Below are 21,048 nucleotides of genomic sequence, written 5' to 3' on the forward strand. Positions count from 1 at the left end.
CTGGACCAGAAGTGGAGCAGCCATGCCTTGAACCAGCACCAATATGGAATGCCAGTACCACAGGCTTTATTCACTACGCCACAGCACTGGCCCCAGAATAGATTTTAGAATTTCAAGGAAGGCATAGGGTACTTCAAAAAGTTTCATGGAAAAATGGAACTGAAAGATGTTTTAGTGTACAATATTTTAAGTTCTTCCACATGCATCATCCAGGCAGTAAAACTGTTGGGTAAATAACTAACCAATGTCATTAGTGATGACTTGTTAGGCTCTTGGAAAGTATGTCCTATGCCTTTTAAAAAGCTAGTTAATAGCTAAAATTTTATACTTACTTGAGAGATTTGACAAATCTGGAGAACAGGTAAGCAGTTCTGCTCCGTACTTTTGCACTAGAATGCCGCAGACCTCTGTGATCTAAAAAAGCCATCTGAAAAGAAAAAAAAGAGATACTTTTAACAATTTCTGCATTTCTTCAAGGTTTTTATTGCTACTATCATGCTACATTTTCTTCACATAAAATTTTACTTCTTAGGCTCCTCGGAGGCAGGAATAAGCACTATACAAATAATTCCATACTACATACAAATGGGCTTTGCTGTAAATGACTGATTAGAAACCGGGTTGTCCATTTAAAAGAAATGGAGGAGGGGCTAGTTTCAGTGTACTTCAAGAGTTTCTGAATAACAAAAATCCACTGTAAGACATATACTTACTAGTACACATGGAATGTGTTGAGGTTCAACTGTGAAAAACTTTTCATATCTAACAACAGTTTCGAAGAACTCCAATGTTACAGATGTATGCTGATAGGAACTGACTCCTGATGTTACCAACTGGAACAAGAAAAAGTTTAAAAAAATTCATTCTTACTTAATTGCAGTATCAAAATGCCCCATTATTAATATATACTAAGCTTTAACAATTAAGGAACTCCTAATAGCTTATAATGAAAACAGAAAATTGTGTTCAAAATAAATTATCTTCAGTATACTTACAGTTCGCATCATATCCTGCAAAGCACTAGCTTTTGAAACATCACCTGAGAAGTGAGCACCATGAGATACTGGGAGAGCTTCTGCCAACATATACAGCAATCTTATTGCTACTTCAACTTCCATAAACCGTGTAGTCTGCCAATTCCTACCAAGGTATAATATATCAGTGAGATCTGAACATGAACTTTATATACAACTGGTGATACACAGGGTAACAAGACACCAACAAAAGTCTCTGCAATTACCGAAAAGCCACAGCAATTGTTAATGCTGTCAGGCAACATAATTTATAACACAAAAGTAGAAAGAATCAAGATAAACCAGAGACAAGAAAAGTGCACTGTTTCCAAAGATTCTTCATAAGATCTTTTTTTTAATTTTATTTATCTGAAAGGCACACAAATGGAGACGGAAAACAGATCTCCCATTCCATGGTTCACTCCCCAAATGCCCACAACAGCTGGGGCTGAGTGAGGTCAAAGCCAAGAGCCAGGAACTCAATCCAGGTCTCCCATGTAGATGACTATTTGAGCCAGAGTCTGTTGCCTCTCCTGGTATATAATGACTGGAAGCTGGAATTGAGAGCAGAGGTGGGACTAGAACCCAGGTACTATGATAGGGAAAGTGGATATTCTGAGCAGCAGCTTAACTGCTGTGCCAAAAGCCCACCCCACACATAAGATCTTAACAAGTAATACGGATAGGATAACTCATATGAATCACTTAATTCAGACTATCAGCAGGGACAAAGGAATGGTGGGCTAATTACAAAAATAGTAAGAAACTTACTGCAGTGTAGAACTAAAAACTCTGCGAACAGAAGCCAGCAGTAACTCTGGTGAAACTTGAGCAAGCCTGTCCAACAATAACTTCAGTTGCTTCCTATACTCTACAAACATGGCTTCATCTTCACCCTGTTTTACAGGTCAAAATCCTCTTTAAAAACCTTAAATATCTTAAAATTCATATACATTTTTAGCTCTTTGGTTTTCTGCATTTACAACTTGCATACTTTTTTCATCAATATTATTAATACAGAAAATTTACTATGCTTAGTAGCTTTTCCCTTCCTGCTCACAATGAATACGTTTTGAATAACAGCCTTAATGCTCAAAAGCATAGAGCCAGAAGCAGTGTAAGGAGGAGTTTAAGGGCGAGAGAGGAGAGCCAAAATGGGTTCACACAGTTTTGGAACCTTCAGTCCTTCATTAATTTTCCTTGAATCTCAGTGTCCACTGTAACAAAATGGCCATATTGTATGACTGGAGATATTAATTAGGAGCCTGGCATATCCTGAGTGCAGCATGCTGGTCTATCCCCACCATTATTCTCTTACAGTCCAAAGTTTCTGAGTACCTGAAGTGGGGAAGAGAATACCTGAGCATACAACTGAACAGCACATGCCATCTGGAATCCCTAGAAAGCTCCTGGTGGCTCCTGTGCTTTAGGAGAAGACAACCCACTCACGATTGTGGACCACTCGTTTAACTAGAACATGTCCAGACATTTGCTAAGTGCCTCATTCTCACTCTCCCATAAAGACTTAGGACCTGAGACCCACTAACTAGGCCTCAACTCATCCCTTTTATTAAACACAAAGTCAGATATTATTTCCAATAATACTGTCAACAGTAATTAGTTAGTAAACTGCCATGCTATAGTATTTTTAAAAGGGTTGCTAATGAACAAAATAACAAAAATGAAGGATTATGGGGCTTCCATTAATTTTACCCAAAGTTCATGTCAATATAAAGATGACTAATTTTTCGAATTCTAGTTCTTGATTTCAAGGGCCCCCAAACAATAAAAACTTAGAATATTAATTGATCTAGGTAATCAAAAAAATTGAAACATTTCTCTTCAATGCAAAAATTCTTACCTCATTTTCAAAGTTATATTCTTCATCATAAGTCAATTTTTTCACAACGGCCAACATGATTGCCTAAGGTTAAGAATAAAATAGTTCTTGTCAATCAATCTCCTTTAATTTCACATTAAGCTACACTTCAAGGTAGATTCCTTACAAAGAATCTGTCACTGGTTTGAAAGAAGCATAAAGATGATCATTACCTCTACATTTGCTTTTTGCTGATCCGAGAGCACTGTAAGCTGTTAAAAAGTAAGCAATAATTTATTAGGTTTCCTAAAGTTATACTTGGTTTTCAACAATTTTCTAAACAATTAAAATATCATCTAAAACATACATAGTTACTTTCCAAGAATAGTACTAAAAACACCTACCTCTTTCTAAAATGTACCTAAGATCTAGAAATTTCACTTGTAGTAAATAACCTGACATAGAGATGAATTTGATTTGTAAAGATACCCATAATGCAATCAGCAAAGCAAGTTACAGGGCAGTAAAAGGATGAGTTCATCTGTTTTTAAACAAGATGTTTTTAAAGTCTAGAAATCAAACAACACATACATAGTGGGATTACCAATAGTAATCATACCTTCCCACATTGTCTAAAATTTCATAAAGTAACCACAAAGGGATATGTTAATTGTAACAATAAAATAGAAGCTAACTTCATTTTGGAAAAATAGCAAACCTAACTTGATTCAATTAATCCAATGCTAACAAGATAGAAATGGCTCTCTTGTCTAATGTCACAATGAAAAGTTACTAATTGTTTAAAGCACTACATGCTATAATATGCAGACTAATACCACCTACATTTCAAGTTATTTTTGGAAAATAAATTCCTAGACAAAATTTTAGCTGTACTATATTATTTTTAAGAAATTATACATATGCAATTGAAACAAACCATGCTTAGAAAAATCTTGACTGTATTCAGAATACAGGTCCAAAATGAAAAAAATAACTTACTAACCTCAATCTATAGACTAATAACTAAAGCTTGGATAATAACTAATTAATAATTGCTAGTTTAGCAAATTTCCAAACTTAGCCACTCCCATTTTTTGCCCAAGAACTTCTTTTATTAGAGACAGAAATATATTAATATTCAACTATAAATAACTTTAGTTAACAGAACTTTGGATGCTCTTATTTTTACTTTTCCTGCATTTTCTAATTCTGCATGACTCCTTTATATCTACTGGATAAAAAGAAGAAAACAAAGATCTACCTGTTTCAAAATATGAAGATAATCATAACAAAACCCAATAATATTGGAGGAGATGTCATCATCCTCATGAATTAGCAGTTGTAACATCAGCGCCACTTTTGTTTCAATAGCTTGCAGTGCTTCCTGAGCATTCTTGATATCCCCACTCTTAATTAATTTAGTCCAGCTAACTATCAATGACTGTCCCATTCCATTCACCAGCTTAGAAAACCTGGCCAGGAAATCAACATCTTCTTCCTATAAGCAGTCAAGACAGATGTCAAGTTAAAAACACCTACCCTAAGAGAGGAAAATCACTTAAACTTTAGTATGAATCCAGTGCCAATTTTAAGATTTAATTCTACAGGGCCAGCACTGTAGCATAGCAGGTAAAGCTGCCACCTGCAGTGCAGGCATCCCATATGGGTGCTGGTTCGAGCCCCAGCTGCTTCACTTCCAATCCAGCTCTCTGCTATGGCCTGAGAAAGCAATGGAAGATGATCCAAGTCCTTGGCCCCTGCACCTGCACCTGCATGGGAGACCCAGAAGACACTCCTGGCTCCTGGATTCGGATCAGCTCAGCTCTGGCCATTGCGGACAACTGGGGAGTGAACCAGCAGATGGAAGACCTCTCTCTCTCTCATTCTCTCTCTGTGTAACTCTTTCAAATAAATAATTTAAAAAAAGGTTCAACTTTACAATGACATTGGATATTTAACAATTCTAACATTTTAACTGGACAAATTTTGTTGTTTTTATTATTATTTTATTTGAAAGACAGGATCTTCCATCCACCTGGTTCAATATCCAAATGCCTACAACAGCTGGAGCTGGGCCAGGCTGAAGCCAGGAACCTGCAACTCAATCTGAATCTGACTGGAGAAGTTGTAGAATTTGACTTTTCAACTACCACATTGGTGGTAGAGACCCAAGTACTTGAGCCATCACCTGCTGCCTTCCAGGTTATGTATTGCCACGAAGCTGGAATTAGAAGTGGAGCTGGAACTCAATCCTAGGCACTGCAATTTGGGATTCGGGTGACCCAAGTGGTGTTTTAACCAGCTGTGTCAAATGCATGTTCCCCCCACCTTTTTTTAAATTTATTTGTCAGGTAGAGTTATAGACAGTGAGAGAGAGAGAAAGACAGAGAGAAAGGTCTTCCCTCCGCTGGTTGACTCCCCAAATGGCCACCACGGCCAGCGCTGCACCGATCTGAAGCCAGGAGCCAGGTGCCTCTTCCTGGTCTCCCATGCGGGTGCAGGGTCCCAAGCATTTGGGCCATCCTCCACTGCCCTCCTGGGCTACAGCAGAGAGCTGGACTGGAAGAGGAGCAACTGGGACTACAACCGGTGCCCATATGGGATGCCGGCGCGGCAGGCGGAGGATTAACCAAGTGAGCCAAGGCGCTGTCCCCAACGTCCCCCTTTTTTGGAGTAAGTAAATAGGAATGTAAGAGGACACTATTGGTCTGTGAACAAGACAAACACTAAAGCCATACTATTGACACATCAGCAATACGAAGATATCTTAGGAATTCTTCATCTGTCACGGCTGGAAGTAAAACAAAAACCTTCAAATTATCTTTCTAAATTACTAACTTAACCACAGTTAAAGGCAGTACTCTGATGGGGCTAGCTAAACTCTAGTAGTACAAATTAACATTCTAAAGAATGATGCAATTACAATATTAACTATTACCAAGTCTAATGTTGGTCAAAATGCACGATCATGTAAGTAGTTCAGTCCCTTGCTACTAAATTTACTGTCAGGAATTAGTAGTGTCAGCCTCACCTAGAAGTTTGTAGGAAATGCAGAATTATAGGCAAAGTTCCAGACCTTCAAGTTAAGAACTGGCATAATCTATTGCTTAAGGCAAAAGGTAACATTACAGTTTTCTTGGAACAGAGTTTCCAACACGTAGAAGAAAAATCAAAAGTGACTATATCTAACTTACTACCTAACCTAGTGTTTTCTAACAACTTTAAAAACTTTATATAACAATTTACTGACCTGGTCAATGCTGAAAAACCCAGCAGACTGTAATACTTGACACAAAGATTCTACTAGTTTCATTTTATCAACAGGGTCCATTCCTTTATTTACGATTTCAAATAAACAGTCACATGCTTCTTCCCGTAGAACTTCTATTGACATATGACCTAGCAGCATATTTATAAACCTGGTAATGGGCAAATACAACTGTTATTTTTAAATTCATGAAGTTTTAGATACTATGTTTTAGAGGTTTATACTGAAACACATTATAGACACACTTACCTATCATTGGCTATAAGGGATAAGTCTATCCAAGAGACATAAGCCCCAACTACTTCAAGGCACTGACATGTCACTTCTGAATTAGTATACTGATAATTTTGTAAGATTTGGTACCATGATTCCACTAAGTTTGGAATGCACTGTTCCCTCATGGTATCTTTTATTAGAGTATTCCTACGAGCCTCCTGAAAAACAAAATACCAAATAAATGTCATCTGAATAGAGTTGCACACAGTAATTTCCTTGACATTAAAACTCCCAGATTGTTAACACATTCCTTGCCACTATTTCCTATTTATCAGCTCTAAAATCACATCCTGTGATTCTTTGTGCTTCCTCTTTCAGTTTCTACTTTGGTGCCAGACTTAATTTCTTACTAAATACAAACCACAAGTAAGCATTGCTTAGAAATCTTAAGCATGTACTAAATTATTTCTCAATATTATATAAACATGGTACATAAACAATTTAGAAAATGGCAATAACTTAAATGCATTGTACCCTTTAAAGTTACATTTATAAATATACTAAATATTACAGATACAGTTTCATTATAACAACTTGAAATTATTATACATTTGAAGCCTTTCCTATTGTATCCTTTAAGAATAAGGAGAAAGGTACACACGTTAATGAACAACTAGAAAAATCCCAGGGTGACGTGACAGACTACATGGCTGAGAATTCAGAAGCAGCTAGCAGTGGTAATTAGTAAGAAATGTTTCTTCCTTGCTTACGGACAATATGAGGATACTTCAAAAAGTTAGTGGAAAACTTGAAGATGTTTGTATTTGAGGGCAAAAATGTTGAAATCCATGCATAGTGTTTTCATAATATTCATTTTCTATGAACTTCTTGAAGACCTTGTAACTAGGAGTATTAATCACACAGGCCATATTTTCCAACAAATTCATAGAAAATTAATCTATACTTCACTGAAAAAAAAATATTTACCTACTTTAAAAAAATGAAATACAAGTCCCTTTGTAAAACAAAATTCAAAACACTGGGTAAATTCATAATTATTCCTTAAAAAAAAGGATTTGAAAGGCAGAGTTATAAGTGAAGGGGGGGGGAGGGGAGACAGAGAAAACAACCTTCCTTTCATCCACCGGTTCACTCCCCAGATGGCAGCAATGGCCAGGGTTGGCTGGGCTAGACTGAAGCCAGAAACCAGGAGCATCTTCTTAGTCTCCTCTGTGGGTGCAGAGGCCCAGGGACTTGGGCCATCTTTCTGATGCTTTTCCAGGCACATTAATAGGGAGCTGGATTGGAAGTAGATAGAGCAGCCAGGACTCAAACCAGCACCCATATGGGATGCCAGTACTGCAGGCAATGGCCTCATAACACCGGCCCATAATTATTCTTTTTTTTAAAGATTTGTTTATTTATTTGAAAGGCAGGGGAGAGAAAGGGATAAAGGGATAAAGGTCTTCCAACCGCTGGTTCACTCCCCTAATGGCTACAATGGCCAGAGCTGTGATGATTCAAAGCCAGGAGCCAGGACCTTTTTATGGGTCTCCCACACGGGTGTAGGGGTCCAAGAACTTGGGCCATCTTCTGTTGTTTTCCCAGGACATAGCAGAGAACTGGATTGGAAGTGGAGCAGCCGGGACTCGAACTGGAGCACTTATGTATTGCCAGCACTGCAGGTGCCGGCTCTACCCATTACACCACAGCGTTAGCCCCCCCATAATTATTTTTAACAAAGTCTGTCTCTAGGGCCTGGTGCTGTGGCACAGCAAGTAAAGCACATGTTTGCGATGCTGGCATTCCATTTGGGCACTGGTTTGAGTTCCAGCTACTCCACTTCCGATTCAGCTCCCTGCTAATGTGCCTGGGAAAGCAGCAGAGTATGGTCCAAGTACTTGGACCCCTGCATCTACATCGGAGACCTGGAAGAAACTTCTGCTCCTGGCTTTGGAATGGCCTGGCTCCAGCCGTTGTGACCATTTGGGGAGTGAACCAGTGGGTGGAAGATCTCTCAATCTCTGACTATCTCTCTAATTCTGCCTTTCAACTAAATAAATAAATCTAAAAAAAAAAAAAAAAAAAAAAAAAAAGTCTGTCTCCAAAGGAAAAAAGATTCATTCCTTCTTTTATTATATTTCCTACAAAACCTATACTAAAAACTGAATATTAATGGGAGACTACTTGCCTCAGATGTATGTACCACGTCACGATCCACCAACTCTGAGTCAATAGCCATGAGGATTCGGAGGTACAGATCGACTCCTCTTGGATTTAGGTCCACAACTGAGAGAATGTCAAAAAAAAACTTTGGCCATTTAGTAAGATACTCTGTAACGAAAAGCAAGGCGAAGACTTGGGCCGCTTTATTTCGTATAAAGGTCTTCTCTGGTTGGGGATTCAGCATCTGACGGACAAAGAAATATTCCATGAAATTAAATGTAAATTGCAAAGACTCAAAACACATTTTATTTTCCTATTTATCATTGATAGGTTAAACCCCACCAAACTTCAGTATGGTCCAGATTACTATGCAGTAGATTATTTCAAAACTATCTAAGTATTTAAGTGACTGCCTAGGCACAATCAAAGGAACTAAAGTTCTGATGGTTACTTCTCATTCTTAAAGTTGTGTAGCATTTTGATAGTTTCTATAATTTCTTCTAAGAAGAAAAATTGTCAGTTTGATCTTCAAGGAAAATAAAATTTCTAGCAAGTGTTTTATAGGTTTATATTAGTTAAAATTTTCCAAAAGAACATGCTGTGAAATAAAGAATTCTACTGTCCTTTCAAAAAGGCTCCTGTGATGCTAAGAGAGCTCACCTTAGAGAGGTGAACAGCAAAGCAGCTTTTGTCAAGGAGTAAAAAAGAAAATATTTTAAAACCAGTTTCCACAATGTGTTATGGAAACTATGACAGCTTTGGTTATCAATATAAGTTTAAACTACTAAGTTTCCATCTATCTTCAAAATTAGCACTTTGGGAAAAAAAAAAAGCTATAGGATCAAATTGAGGAAAAATGACCAAAATATCTGAGGTAAAGTTGTAAACTCTAGTGCAAATATAAAAGTGTAAGTATCTGGTAATTTGATGTACTGAATAAAATTAATATTTTACCTGAGCTTGAAGCCAAGATATGAGCGTCTCCCTAATTAGTTGTTGTTGAACAGTGGTTAGTTCTGAATATCTGTTCAAAATAGAGAAGAAAAATAATAATGGCTATAAGTGGTATCTGTATTTTGAAAATTAACAGCTTTTTTGCAGATCTGAAAGGGAAAATTTGTATAGCAATCAATTATCTACAGTTTCCTAAAATAAACTGCTAGTGCCTCTCATCAGGGACAGGAGCAGCAGGAAGGGTATCAACATCAAGCTTCCCTTGTTTCATGGTTCAGTTCATGTTGAAACGACAGCTACATAATGTTTCCAACAGGGATAGATCCCTGTTCTAAGGTCTGTGGTCTACAGAATAGTGAAAAACGGAGGGTCCTCACAGCAATGTTTCACTGTTTGTCCTTCATTAAGGCAGTGGTCTGAAAACAAGTGCCCATGCTCCGTTCAGCTCTGTTAGAAGCTGTCATGTAGAGTTTTAGGCCTGGTGTTGCTGGACCTTCTGATTTTTCAAAAACAGAAATGTCTGGATTTTTAATATGTAATCAATTAACTCATTGTTTTTTACACACTTTGGGATCAATCAAAATACATCCGTGCAACCTGACATGTGCAAGGTGAATTTACACCTTGGTGTTATGGTTTCTTCAAAGAATGAAAAATTAAAGAAAAGCTTCTCCCCACAAACCTGAGTCAAAATAATGAGAAAGCCTTACTTGTATTTAACTTGATGTTCTAGTACTTGGAAGCAGAAAAACTTTATGTGATCATCACTAAAAAACAAAACGAGAAAATTAGATAGGTAGAATATGAATTTGGGGAAGCATATCAAAGGCAAAATATTAATAATATAACTGAAGTTTCGCAAATTAGAGTTCTGTCTTGCTTTCTACTAAGCAATCTCATTTTATAATATTACAATTCTTGTTTAAAAATGGTCATTCCAGTTCTACTTAAAATTCAACCCTAGTCAGTTCTATGGCAGTCAAATCCAAAATTAAGCAGAGCTACATGGACTGCCACTCCCACCCTGAGGACTTTAGTTCATATAAAAAAACTAAATTACAATGACACTGACTTTATATAGAACAGGAGCAAAAATTAAAGGCTACCAATTATCTACTTCCAGCTGTCTCCAGAGAGGCGGTGAAGGCTTGCAGTTAACTAGCTATAACCGACAAAGTCCCTTCACAGGCCAATAATCTGCTCATCCAAGACAACTGGACAGGGCCAGGCTCAGTCATGGAACATATTTTCCAATGTAGAGGTAACTGGTCCATGTGAGAATGGAGACCTCATCTTTTATTTTATTTTATTTTTTAAAGATTTATTTGAAAGTCAGAGTTATACAAAGAGAATAGGAGAGGCAGAGAGAGAGAGAAGTCTTCCATCCTCTGGTTCACTCCCCAACTGGCTGCGCCGATCTGAAGTCAAGAGCCAGGAGCTTCCTCCAGGTCTGCCCACGTGGGTGCGTGGGTGCATGGGTGCAAGGACTTGGGCCATCTTCTACTGCTTTCCCAGGCCATAACAGAGAGCTGTATGGGAAGTGGAGCAGCCAGAACTCAAACAGGCACCCATATGAGATGCCAGTGATGCAGGCCGAGGCTTTAACCTGCTGTCCCATAGCACCAGCCTTGGGGACCTCATCTTAATTTAGATAAGTTAAACAAACAATTTCATACATAATATGATCTTAATTTTTTAAAACTTCTAAAGTTAGGTTTAATTAGCATATCTTCAGAGACATAAGGATTTCTATTTTTATTATGGCTGACACCAAAGGCTTAACATGACTTCGATCTTTTTTTTTTTTTTTGCCAGGCAGAGTTAGACAGTGAGAAAAAGAGAGAGAGAGAGTTATAGACAGTGAGAGAGAGACAGAGACAAAGGTCTTCCTTCCACTGGTTCACTCCCCTAATGGCCGCTACGGCCGGTGCTGCGCTGATCCGAAGCCAGGAGCCAGGCACTTCCTCCCGGTCTCCCATGTGGGTGCAGGGACCCAAGCACTTGGGCCATCCTGACTTCAATTTTCAACTCAAAAAATAAAGTAGGGGCAGGTGCCATGGTATAGCAAGTTAACTATCACTTCAGATGTCTGCATCCCCCTTTGGAGTGCCGGTTTGAGTTTGGGCTACCTTGCTTCAGATGCAAGTTGATGCTAATGCATCCTGGGAGGCAGCAGATGATGGCTCAAGTGCTTGGGCCCCTGCCACCCATGTGGGAGACTGAGATGAGTCCTGGCTCTTGGCTTTGGCTCATCCCTGGCTGTTGCGGGCATCTGGAGAGTGAACCAGTTGGTGACAATCTCTGTCTCTCTCTCTGTTGCTCTGCCTCTTAAGTAGATGAAAATAAATATAAAAAAAAAAAAATGACTATAGGATGCTTTAATTAAAAGCCAGCTCTTATTTACTCTAACAACATACAGCAGATGTTCTCAAAACCAACTCTCACTAAACTCAAGCTGCTTAGTTTCATGTATAAAACACTGACCAATAATCTGTGCATGGAGAATTCCAGTCAGGAGGACATGGCTAACCCCATGTTGTTTACTGCATGTCGGTTTTTCCCAACCCTCACTTTGACACTTGTACTTTATAAGAAAACAATTTAATATTATGTAGAAATATATTATTACTTGTAAATATGTGTTACTTATAAATACTATGTTGGGCCAGCACTGTGGTATAGAAGGCTAAGCCATTCGTGTTACTTAGAAATACTATGTTGGGGGGCTAGTGCTGTGGCTTAGAGGGTAGGGCTTCCACCTGCAGTGCTAGTATCCCACGTGGGCACTGGTTTGAGTACTGTTGTGATCCAGCTCTCTGCTTTGGCTGGGGAAAGCAGCAGCAGATGGCCCAAGTCCTTGGGCCTTTGCACCTGTGTGGGAGACCTGGAAGAAGTTTCAGACTCCTGACTTCGAATTGGTACAGCTCTGGCCATTGTGACCATCTGGGGAGTTAACCAGCAGATGGAAGACCTCTCATTCTCTCTGCCTCTGCTTCTCAAATAAATAAGTAAATCTTAAAAAAAAAAAAAAAAAAAAAAAAAGAAAGAAATATTATATTGGACTGGCGCTGCGGTTAGAAGGCTAAGTCTCTGCCTGCAGTATAGGCATCGCGTATGGGCAGCGGTTCAAGTCCTGGCTGCTCCACTTCCAATCCATCTTCCTGTTAATGTACCTTGAGAAGTGGCAGAAGATGGCCCAAGCACTTGGGTCCCTGCACCCACATCGGAGACCAGGAATAGGCTCCTGGCTTCTGGCTTTGGCTTGTCCCAGCCCCGGTCATTGTGGTCATTTGGGGAGTGAACCAGCGGGTGGAAGATCTCTCTCTCTCTCCTCTCACTTTATTTCTGCCTTTCAAAAATGAATAAATAAATCTTTTAAAAAACCATGTTATGGGGCCAGCTCTGTGGCGCAGTAGGTTAATCCTACTATGTGCCAGCATCCCATATGGACGCTGGTTCTAGACCTGGTTTCCCCTCTTCCAATCCAGCTCTCTGCTATGGCCTGGGAAAGCAGTGGAGGATGGCCCAAGTGCTTGAGCCCTGGCACCCGCATGGGAGACCGGGAAGAAGCACCTGGCTCCTGGCTTTGAACTGGCCTTCTGAGGAGTGAACCAGCAGATGGAAGACATTTCTATCTCTACCTCTCACTCTCTGTAACTCTACTTCTCAAATAAATAAAATCTTTAAATTTTAGAAAGAATTCACAGAAAGCTATACTGTAGAGGAAAAAACTTATACATATCTGATCTACATAATATGAATGTAAGATTTTACAGACAGGGACAAGTATCTAAAAAATCTAAGACTGTACTCATTCTTCCTCAATCTACTATAGTGATCCAATTGGAAACTGTAGGGGACGGATCACGAATGTGACCAGCACAAGAAGTTAGAGAATGCTTGTGGTACAGATAGAGAAAAAGCATTGGTCCAATCTTGACAGACATAACTGAATGCTCTTATAAGTTAAAACTAAAAATGGATACACATCATTTTGCTCCCTAGCAGGAGGAGGAGTTTTTAGTGTATTCTATTCCGATTTGCTGACAACTAAAGAACGCTGGCAACAGCTGGTTTTAAAGTCAATTTCAGAATGGCAAAATTATTGGTTCACTACTTTCCTCATTTCTATACTGAGTGAATAACTTCCCAAAAGGCCAGTCATAAAAAATGTTTTATGAAAACACTTCCCAAATACAGGTAAACTTAATAGTCCTGCCATGTTCACAGAAATTTAAATTCTTTTAACAATCATGCAAATTTTATTTCAATTACCTGTATGTCCTCTGGGCTAGAGCTTCTGCACACGCCTGCCAGGCATCTGGGGAAATCTTTAACTGCTCAAAATAGGCCAGAGCCTGAAAGAATTAAGGAAAAAAAATTACTTGAACAGTCAACTGCAATACCCGGCTAATACTAAACAAAATATTCTGCGAGTAGCAAATCAGTGAGTTTAACAGAAAAATAGTTAAAACATAAAATTCAGGCTTCTAAAAATGTGCAATTTAAGGATCACTCCAAAAAACAGGTATGAAAGGCAAATTCTATCATAACTCAAACTTCCATTTCCTTACTGCAAAGGAAAAAACACAAAAATACCCTGCAGACTTCACTAGGTTATGAAGACAGAGAAAATGTACAAGTGCTGTGTCAAGTGCCCCACTACTGAAATATAAGCATTATAAAATTATATTATGAAGAATGCTTCTCCAACTGCAAATTTGCTATTAAAGAGGATCATCATAAGAGATAAACATTGTGCACATTATGCGATCTACTAATACATAAAAGAATATTTCAATTCTTAAAGTGTATCATATTAATTCCCTGAAAAAAACAAATTAACATTGGAGTAAAACTGCACAATATGAGTTCTGGGAAAGTTATCAAACAGAGAGATAAAAGTTTAGGAAACATTTCTCACCCCCCGTTCATGAATTCAGGGCCTTGTAATCAGAAGACTATAAGCCAACAACAGTAAGTGTACTCTCAAAAGGATGCTGCAGGAGTCCACACACCCTCCACCAGACTGTTGGGATGAAGGGAGTTGCTTCTGCCACCCTCTTCTACCAGCATGTTACACCACATGCAGGTTTCACATGTGACAATGTACAAATGGCAAAATGACCTCAACAACTTGTGAGAAGTTATCACAAACAGACAAGAAATCTACACAACCGTTAGAAACACTACTAGACTACTTAAAACCATCATGTGCTTATATAAATCTTGACACAAGGTAGAAGAACCTAATTTCAAAAATGAATATTCTTTTTTTTTTTTGACAGGCAGAGTGGATAGTGAGAGAGAGAGAGAGACAGAGAGAAAGGTCTTCCTTTTTGCCATTGGTTCACCCTCCAATGGCCGCTGCAGCGGGTGCAACGCACTGATCCGAAGCCAGGAGCCAGGTGCTTCTCCTGGTCTCCCATGCGGGTGCAGGGCCCAAGGACTTGGGCCATCCTCCACTGCCTTCCCGGGCCATAGCAGAGAGCTGGCCTGGAAGAGGGGCAACTGGGATAGAATCCAGCGCCCCAACTGGGACTAGAACCTGGTGTGCCAGCACCACAAGACGGAGGATTAGCCTGTTAAGCCGCGGCGCCGGCCTCAAAAATTAATATTCTTAAACTGTGGTGGGTCCCATTAGTGAGTGATGTAATCCATTTAGTGAACTTAATCAGCAATTTAACAAATGAACAGAATAGAGGGTATCAGAGCAAAATTCATCTAGCAATAATAACTTACTTAACATGCTGTAGTTATGTACGTATATAAAGACATATAAATCAGGTCAAGGTATAAAATTATTTTTCTCTTTGAGTTTGAAGTAACAGTCACCACATTTATACTTAGGTGATAGTTTCTTGCATCATGCAGTTGTATGAATGAGGGAATGGGTTTTGAAATGTTTTCTCAATGGTTGTTCCCACTGATAGAGAACTAGGTAAATGAAGGGGATCTTATGTATGAAGATCATCAAACATTATTTTAAGTATAAATGTGGTATAAGAAATATATTTAAGATTTGCACTGTCCCATCAAGTACCGAATCCTCTGAGTGACAGGACTGTCTTTTGTTATTCACAATGAGCCCCTTGGATTACACCAAAGCTTAATAAGCAAATGTGATAACTTATGGGGTTTTTAGAAAGCCATTTATGGCCGGCGCCGCGGCTCACTAGGCTAATCCTCTGCCTTGCGGCGCCGGCACACCGGGTTCTAGTCCCGGTCGGGGCACCGATCCTGTCCCGGTTGCCCCTCTTCCAGGCCAGCTCTCTGCTGTGGCCAGGGAGTGCAGTGGAGGATGGCCCAAGTGCTTGGGCCCTGCACCCCATGGGAGACCAGGAGAAGCACCTGGCTCCTGCCATCGGATCAGTGCGGTGCGCCGGCCGCAGCGCGCCTACTGCGGCGGCCATTGCAGGGTGAACCAACGGCAAAAGGAAGACCTTTCTCTCTGTCTCTCTCTCGTTGTCCACTCTGCCTGTCAAAAAAAAAAAAAAAAAGAAAGCCATTTATTACAAGGACCAAGAGGGTTGAACTTCCAGTCCCAACCACCAACCTCTAGCAAGAGGGGCTTGGAGACTGAACTCTGTAAGAACTCTCCAACTTTCTGGTTGCTGGGAGGGTGATGTCTTAGAGCAGGTGGGGGGGGGGGGGCAGCACTGTGGTATACTGGGTAAAAAGCCACAGCCTGAGATGCTAGAATCACAGATGGGTGCCAGTTTGAGTTCTGGCTGCTCCACTTCCAATCCAGCTTCCTGCTAATGTGTCTGGGAAAGCAGCTGAGGGTGATCCAAGTGTTTGGGCCCCTAAACCCATGTTGTAGACCTGAAAGAAGCTCGAAGCTCCTGGCTTCAGACCAACCCTGGCCATTGTAGTCATTTGGGAAGTAAACGTAAACCAGCAGATGGAAGATCTCTCTCTTTGCCTTTCAAATAAATAAATAAATCTTTTTTTAAAAAAAGGAGTGGGCAAGAAAAGCTCTGTATCCCTTCCTATACGCCCTACCCTGTGCATTTTCCAATCAGCTGTTCCAGAGTTGTTTCCTTCATAACAAACTGGTAATAGTAGGTAAACTTCTCCTGAGTTCTGTTGGCCATACTAGCAAATTATCAACCATGAGGAAGGAGTACCAGAAGCCCTTAATTTTATAGTCATCAGGAATATGAAAGGTTCTGGACTTCTGATTCTGTAGGAAGTTAGATTGTTAACCTTGTTTAGCTCACTTAAAAAAAATTCTTTGTTATGAGAAATAAGAGAAAATGCCTCTTCTTCCACTTATCCCATACTTCAGAACATCCTTGTCTTTCAGAAAATTAATTATAGGTTTGTTCTTTAGATTCTTTTTATAGTTCAGCTATAGTTATAATAGTTGTAGAATACATTATAGTTAATTGTTTACATTTACCCACACATCCTAGTATCACATAATAGATTCCCTGTCACATAATCATTCTGCATAGCTTAAGACATGCCTCATCCTAACTGCTTATTTGTATGTCTGTCTGGACTAAACAACACAGATGTTAACTAACACTAACACAGAGGTTAAACAACTTGTACAGAGCAAGTCAAGCAACATGAAAATAAATATGCACATGTACCACATGGAAATTCCTTTGAACAATCCTCTGCATTACTACTTTTAAATAATTAGAAATAAGGATTAATGTTGCATAAAGAACTACCTTCAAGCACATGAGATTTTAATACTTCTGTTCAACCAACTAAATAGAAAATGAATCACAAACTTTCAGGATATACTCACCTCTAATTTGTTTCAAGCCACTTCTCCCTAAATTAGATCTTTATCATCAGATGTAGTTTTTATTCAAGTCCCCTAGGGCAAATCGGTAGAAGCATGCTTTCAAAAATCATTAAGCAAAGCGACTTACCCTTTGTCTGAAGTCTGAATCAGCATTTGGATTTAGCCCTAATAGAGCCTGTTCATCCATCCCTGCTGCTATACTTGGAGTTTTCTGATTACAACAGGCGTGCCCTCTGATCCCAGAGAAGAATCCATAAACATCTGCACACAAAAAACAAAGTTGACAAAAAACAATACTTAATAAAAAAAAAATAGGTGCTTATCTAGAATACTGTAACAAGTGGATGAAATTGTATAACAAGGCTTAAGTGTTTAAAGACTTCTTCGGAAACTTATCCAAATAACAACTGAAAGACACTTTAAGTCTCAGAAGAATGGGTCCTGCTAAGTACTCCATAAAAAAGAAAGTTAATCTAAAGTGGTATGCAATTCAGGTGTTCAAGTTTTCTTTTTCTTCAAATTCTTCAATAAAGTACAGAAATAGCAGAGGCATCTAATTTATGCACTGTTGTTACTTCTTATCTCCAGCACTTCAAAGTGCAACTGTATTAAGTAGAGAAATGACAAGCCCAGATTATCTTATTGTAGTTATTAAAATGATTTGCCTATTTCCAGATGCCAACATCACAAATTTTTTTTTTTTTTTTTTTTTTTTTTAATGAGAATGACCTCAGAGTTCAATATCTGTACTGGAGTGTTTACAAAATACGACAGAAGTCAAATAAAACGAGTAGGAGAGTGAAAAATCAGTCATTTAGCTTATGAACAATGGACTAGTTCTGCCTTTTACAGATCTCTGCTCTTGCCAGCAATTCTAGAAATGCTTTTTAAACATTCTTTTTTAATAGTAGATGCAAAAATTCAAAAATGACTTGTTACTACTTTTAAAAACTTTAAACTCTGGGAAATTATTTACTTCTTCACAATATAGGATCTAACAGAACATAAGCCCCCCAAAGGCAGTTTATGGTTTCAAAGAATGTATATTTATTTGAGAAAACCCTGAATGATGTGAAAGCTGCATTAAGTCCTATAAGGTACAAGAGTCCAGGCCTTACTACTCCCATTAAGGCTGTGGGGCTGTTCTGTAAATTGCCCAAAGAGAACCTCAAGAGGCCAAGAGCCTGAGTGGGAGGTAGGAGGGAGTGGGTCTTTTAGGATTAGATCTAGATGACAGGGCCTGTCTCACAATGTGCTCTTCTCGCTTCCCCTGAGCCTGCTAGAAAAATGGTAAATGAAGGTGTGGGCTGAGCCCCTTGGGTCAGGAAGCTCAGCCCCTTAGGGTTTATAGCATACCTGCAGACCACAGCAAGGCAGTGTAGCTCCACACTGACCTCAGGACACTTCAGAGAAACTCGCCATTCTGCAGCCCAAATCAGGACGGCCAGTGATGCCCAACCACATGGCCCTTCTCCAGGGGTATTCTGCCTTTCATCTTTGCACACACTCACTGCTCTTTTTGTTACTTGGTTAACCCCTGCTTGTCCTTCAAAATTCAACTTAAAGGTCATCACTTTCAAGAACACTCCTTTGACCCCTATTGTCCAAGCCTCCCTAATTGGATTAGATACCCCTCCTAAGCACTTCTGCGTGGTCACTGCCGGCTTACTAGTTTTCTCTCATTAACTTTAAGGACAATGCCTTGAATATTCATCACTGTCCCTGGGAAGCAGAACACTAGTTTTGGACTTGGAAAGACCCGGGCTTGTATTCCAGTCTTGTCATGTTTAAACTGAGGTCATGTGGACAACTTAACAAAACCTGAGAGAGAGACAGCCCTTACTATGAAATGGGAAACAGACCATCTGGTCACGAAGTGGCAAATGCTTCAATAGATAAGGTATGCACAGCAGGCCTGGTACACAGTGGGCCCTCAGAAGGTCATTTATAACCCAAGGTAGGCACAGGAAGTACTCAGACATTCTAGATGAGCATTTTGATAAGGAGGAGAGGAGATGAGGGAGGGGAAAAGGCAAGGTCCCTTGTCCAAAAATGACAAGAAAAGACAATTTCAGAGCTTCCGTGAGCACCAGATTGAAAGTCCTGGAAGAGCTTCCTTGCATTTGCCAAGGCTTTAGGGAAAACTGCTGGACTTGATCCAGTCACCCTGAAACTTAACAGGGGTGCTAAGGAAAACGCAGCCAATAAACAAAGTAAGGAAACAAACTCGTTACAGTTGTCAGTTCCACAGCAATCGCCCGGGGGAAGGCACCTGGATAACCATGGGCAACGGAACGTGGTCAATAACCTACGTGTGCGCCAACAACCACCAAGCTGCACTTGGCGAGAAAGAGCGACAAGCTTCCAGGGACAAGGCTATGCAGGAGCACCTAACCTCGACCGCCACGCCTGGTTGTGCCGCCGCTAACACCGGTTACAGCGTGGTCTCAATTGGGCACCTCGCCGAGGCGCAGGCCAGCAACACAACTACTAAACCCTAACTTTTTTTTTTTTTTTTCTGGACGGCTACTGGGCATCCAACAGTTCGGGAAAATTCCTCCACACCCACCGAAGACCGGTTCAAAAGCCAGGCGTTCATCGTTCCAGCCTTTTAACACCATGCCAAGTCGCTTTAATAAAACGCAACTTCCCCCAGTAACCACTAATTAGCGCTCTCAAAAAGTACTCGTTTTTCTGGTTACGGGGAAGCATCACGCTTCTCTCCTCTTGCAGGACTGGGAGGAAGGGAGCAGAAGAAATGGAGCGTCCTGCTGGCAAATTACTACGCAGAAAAAAACCCTTTTCCTCCTTTCCCCCAGAGCGGGCGGGGGGACCTTATCAAGTGTGAGGTCTCCGCGTTGAAATGGGCGGGACAGGCTCCAACTACCATGATTGGGGTGGGGGCCACAGGCGATGCCGACCCTCGTCGGCAGGCCTGGTCTTCATCCGTCCCCTGGATCTCTCCCCAAAAGGAAGCCTCGTGGCAACTCGGGTGATGAAACAGCCGGCCTCGGGCGGCCACGGCTCGTACCCGCCCCCACCTGGTCCGCCCGGCCCCAGGCAGCACCGCCATGGAGGGTCCCCGGCCTGCACCCCTCCCGGGCGTCGGGGCTCCCCCGGGCCGGGCCGCCCTGGCCAACTTCCTCGCAGCCACGCGCGGCCCCAGTCGGAGCCGTGTCCCACTGCCCCCCCCCCCCCAGCCCCGAGTCACCTTCCCTATCACTCCATCTCGTCAGTCCGCCTGCACTGCCCAGGGCCGGTGAGCCGAGCGGAGCGGCGCTGCACGCAGGGAGCAGGGAAAGCGGCCCTCGTCCTTGTCGCCGTAGTCCTCCGCCACGACAGCAGAGCCAACGCTGGGGGCCGAGCCGGCTGCGGCCGCGCGCCTCTCACCGCGTCGCGTCCCCTGTCGCCTTCTCCTGCGTGGCGCGGGGCAGGCAAGCCAGCGAGCAGGCGGGCGGGGTCGGCGCCCCAGGAAAGGAAAGAGCGCGAGGGCCGGCTAACGCCGCCGCTGCCGCTGAGTCAGCGCGAGGCGCGCTCCCCGCGTCGGTGCCGCGCGGGCCAGCGCCAGCAGCCTCATGGAGAGTACAGACGGCCGCCCGCGGGCTGCGGCCGGGCGGCCTACAACTCCCAGCATGCAACGGGCAGGCGGCGCTTCCGGGCGGCGTGGTCGCCCGGGCCTGTGTGGTGCATGCCGGGACGAAGCATCGGCCCCGAGACGCTCAAGGCTCTTCCCGGGTCCGGGCCTGCATTTTGAGCCGTGCGGTCCGGTTGTCTCCGAGCGTTCGGTGAAGGCTTCGTGCAGCAGTTGGTAGGTTAGAGAACAGAGTTTCCGAAACGACGGCGACGT

At 41.4% G+C, this 21,048-nt stretch overlaps 1 protein-coding gene across 1 annotated transcript in view; it reads right to left on the reverse strand.

The window, feature by feature from the left end:
* Positions 1–20,709, reverse strand: part of XPOT (exportin for tRNA) — a 40,379-nt gene extending 19,670 nt beyond the window's left edge. Inside the window, exons 1-15 of the mRNA XM_062203301.1 lie at positions 20,413–20,709; positions 17,329–17,462; positions 13,712–13,794; positions 10,147–10,203; positions 9,437–9,506; positions 8,508–8,726; positions 6,350–6,534; positions 6,083–6,251; positions 4,094–4,330; positions 3,066–3,104; positions 2,875–2,937; positions 1,785–1,909; positions 996–1,140; positions 714–833; positions 333–427 (exon numbers count right to left, since the gene is read on the reverse strand). Of these exons, the coding sequence (XP_062059285.1) occupies positions 333–427; positions 714–833; positions 996–1,140; positions 1,785–1,909; positions 2,875–2,937; positions 3,066–3,104; positions 4,094–4,330; positions 6,083–6,251; positions 6,350–6,534; positions 8,508–8,726; positions 9,437–9,506; positions 10,147–10,203; positions 13,712–13,794; positions 17,329–17,388 (1,667 nt within the window). The 5' untranslated portion in view covers positions 17,389–17,462; positions 20,413–20,709. The remainder of the gene's footprint in view (positions 1–332; positions 428–713; positions 834–995; positions 1,141–1,784; positions 1,910–2,874; positions 2,938–3,065; positions 3,105–4,093; positions 4,331–6,082; positions 6,252–6,349; positions 6,535–8,507; positions 8,727–9,436; positions 9,507–10,146; positions 10,204–13,711; positions 13,795–17,328; positions 17,463–20,412) is intronic.
* Between the last annotated feature and the right edge of the window lie 339 nt (positions 20,710–21,048).

This window comes from Lepus europaeus, chromosome 10, assembly GCF_033115175.1.
Source record: "Lepus europaeus isolate LE1 chromosome 10, mLepTim1.pri, whole genome shotgun sequence".
Lineage (NCBI taxonomy): Eukaryota > Metazoa > Chordata > Mammalia > Lagomorpha > Leporidae > Lepus > Lepus europaeus.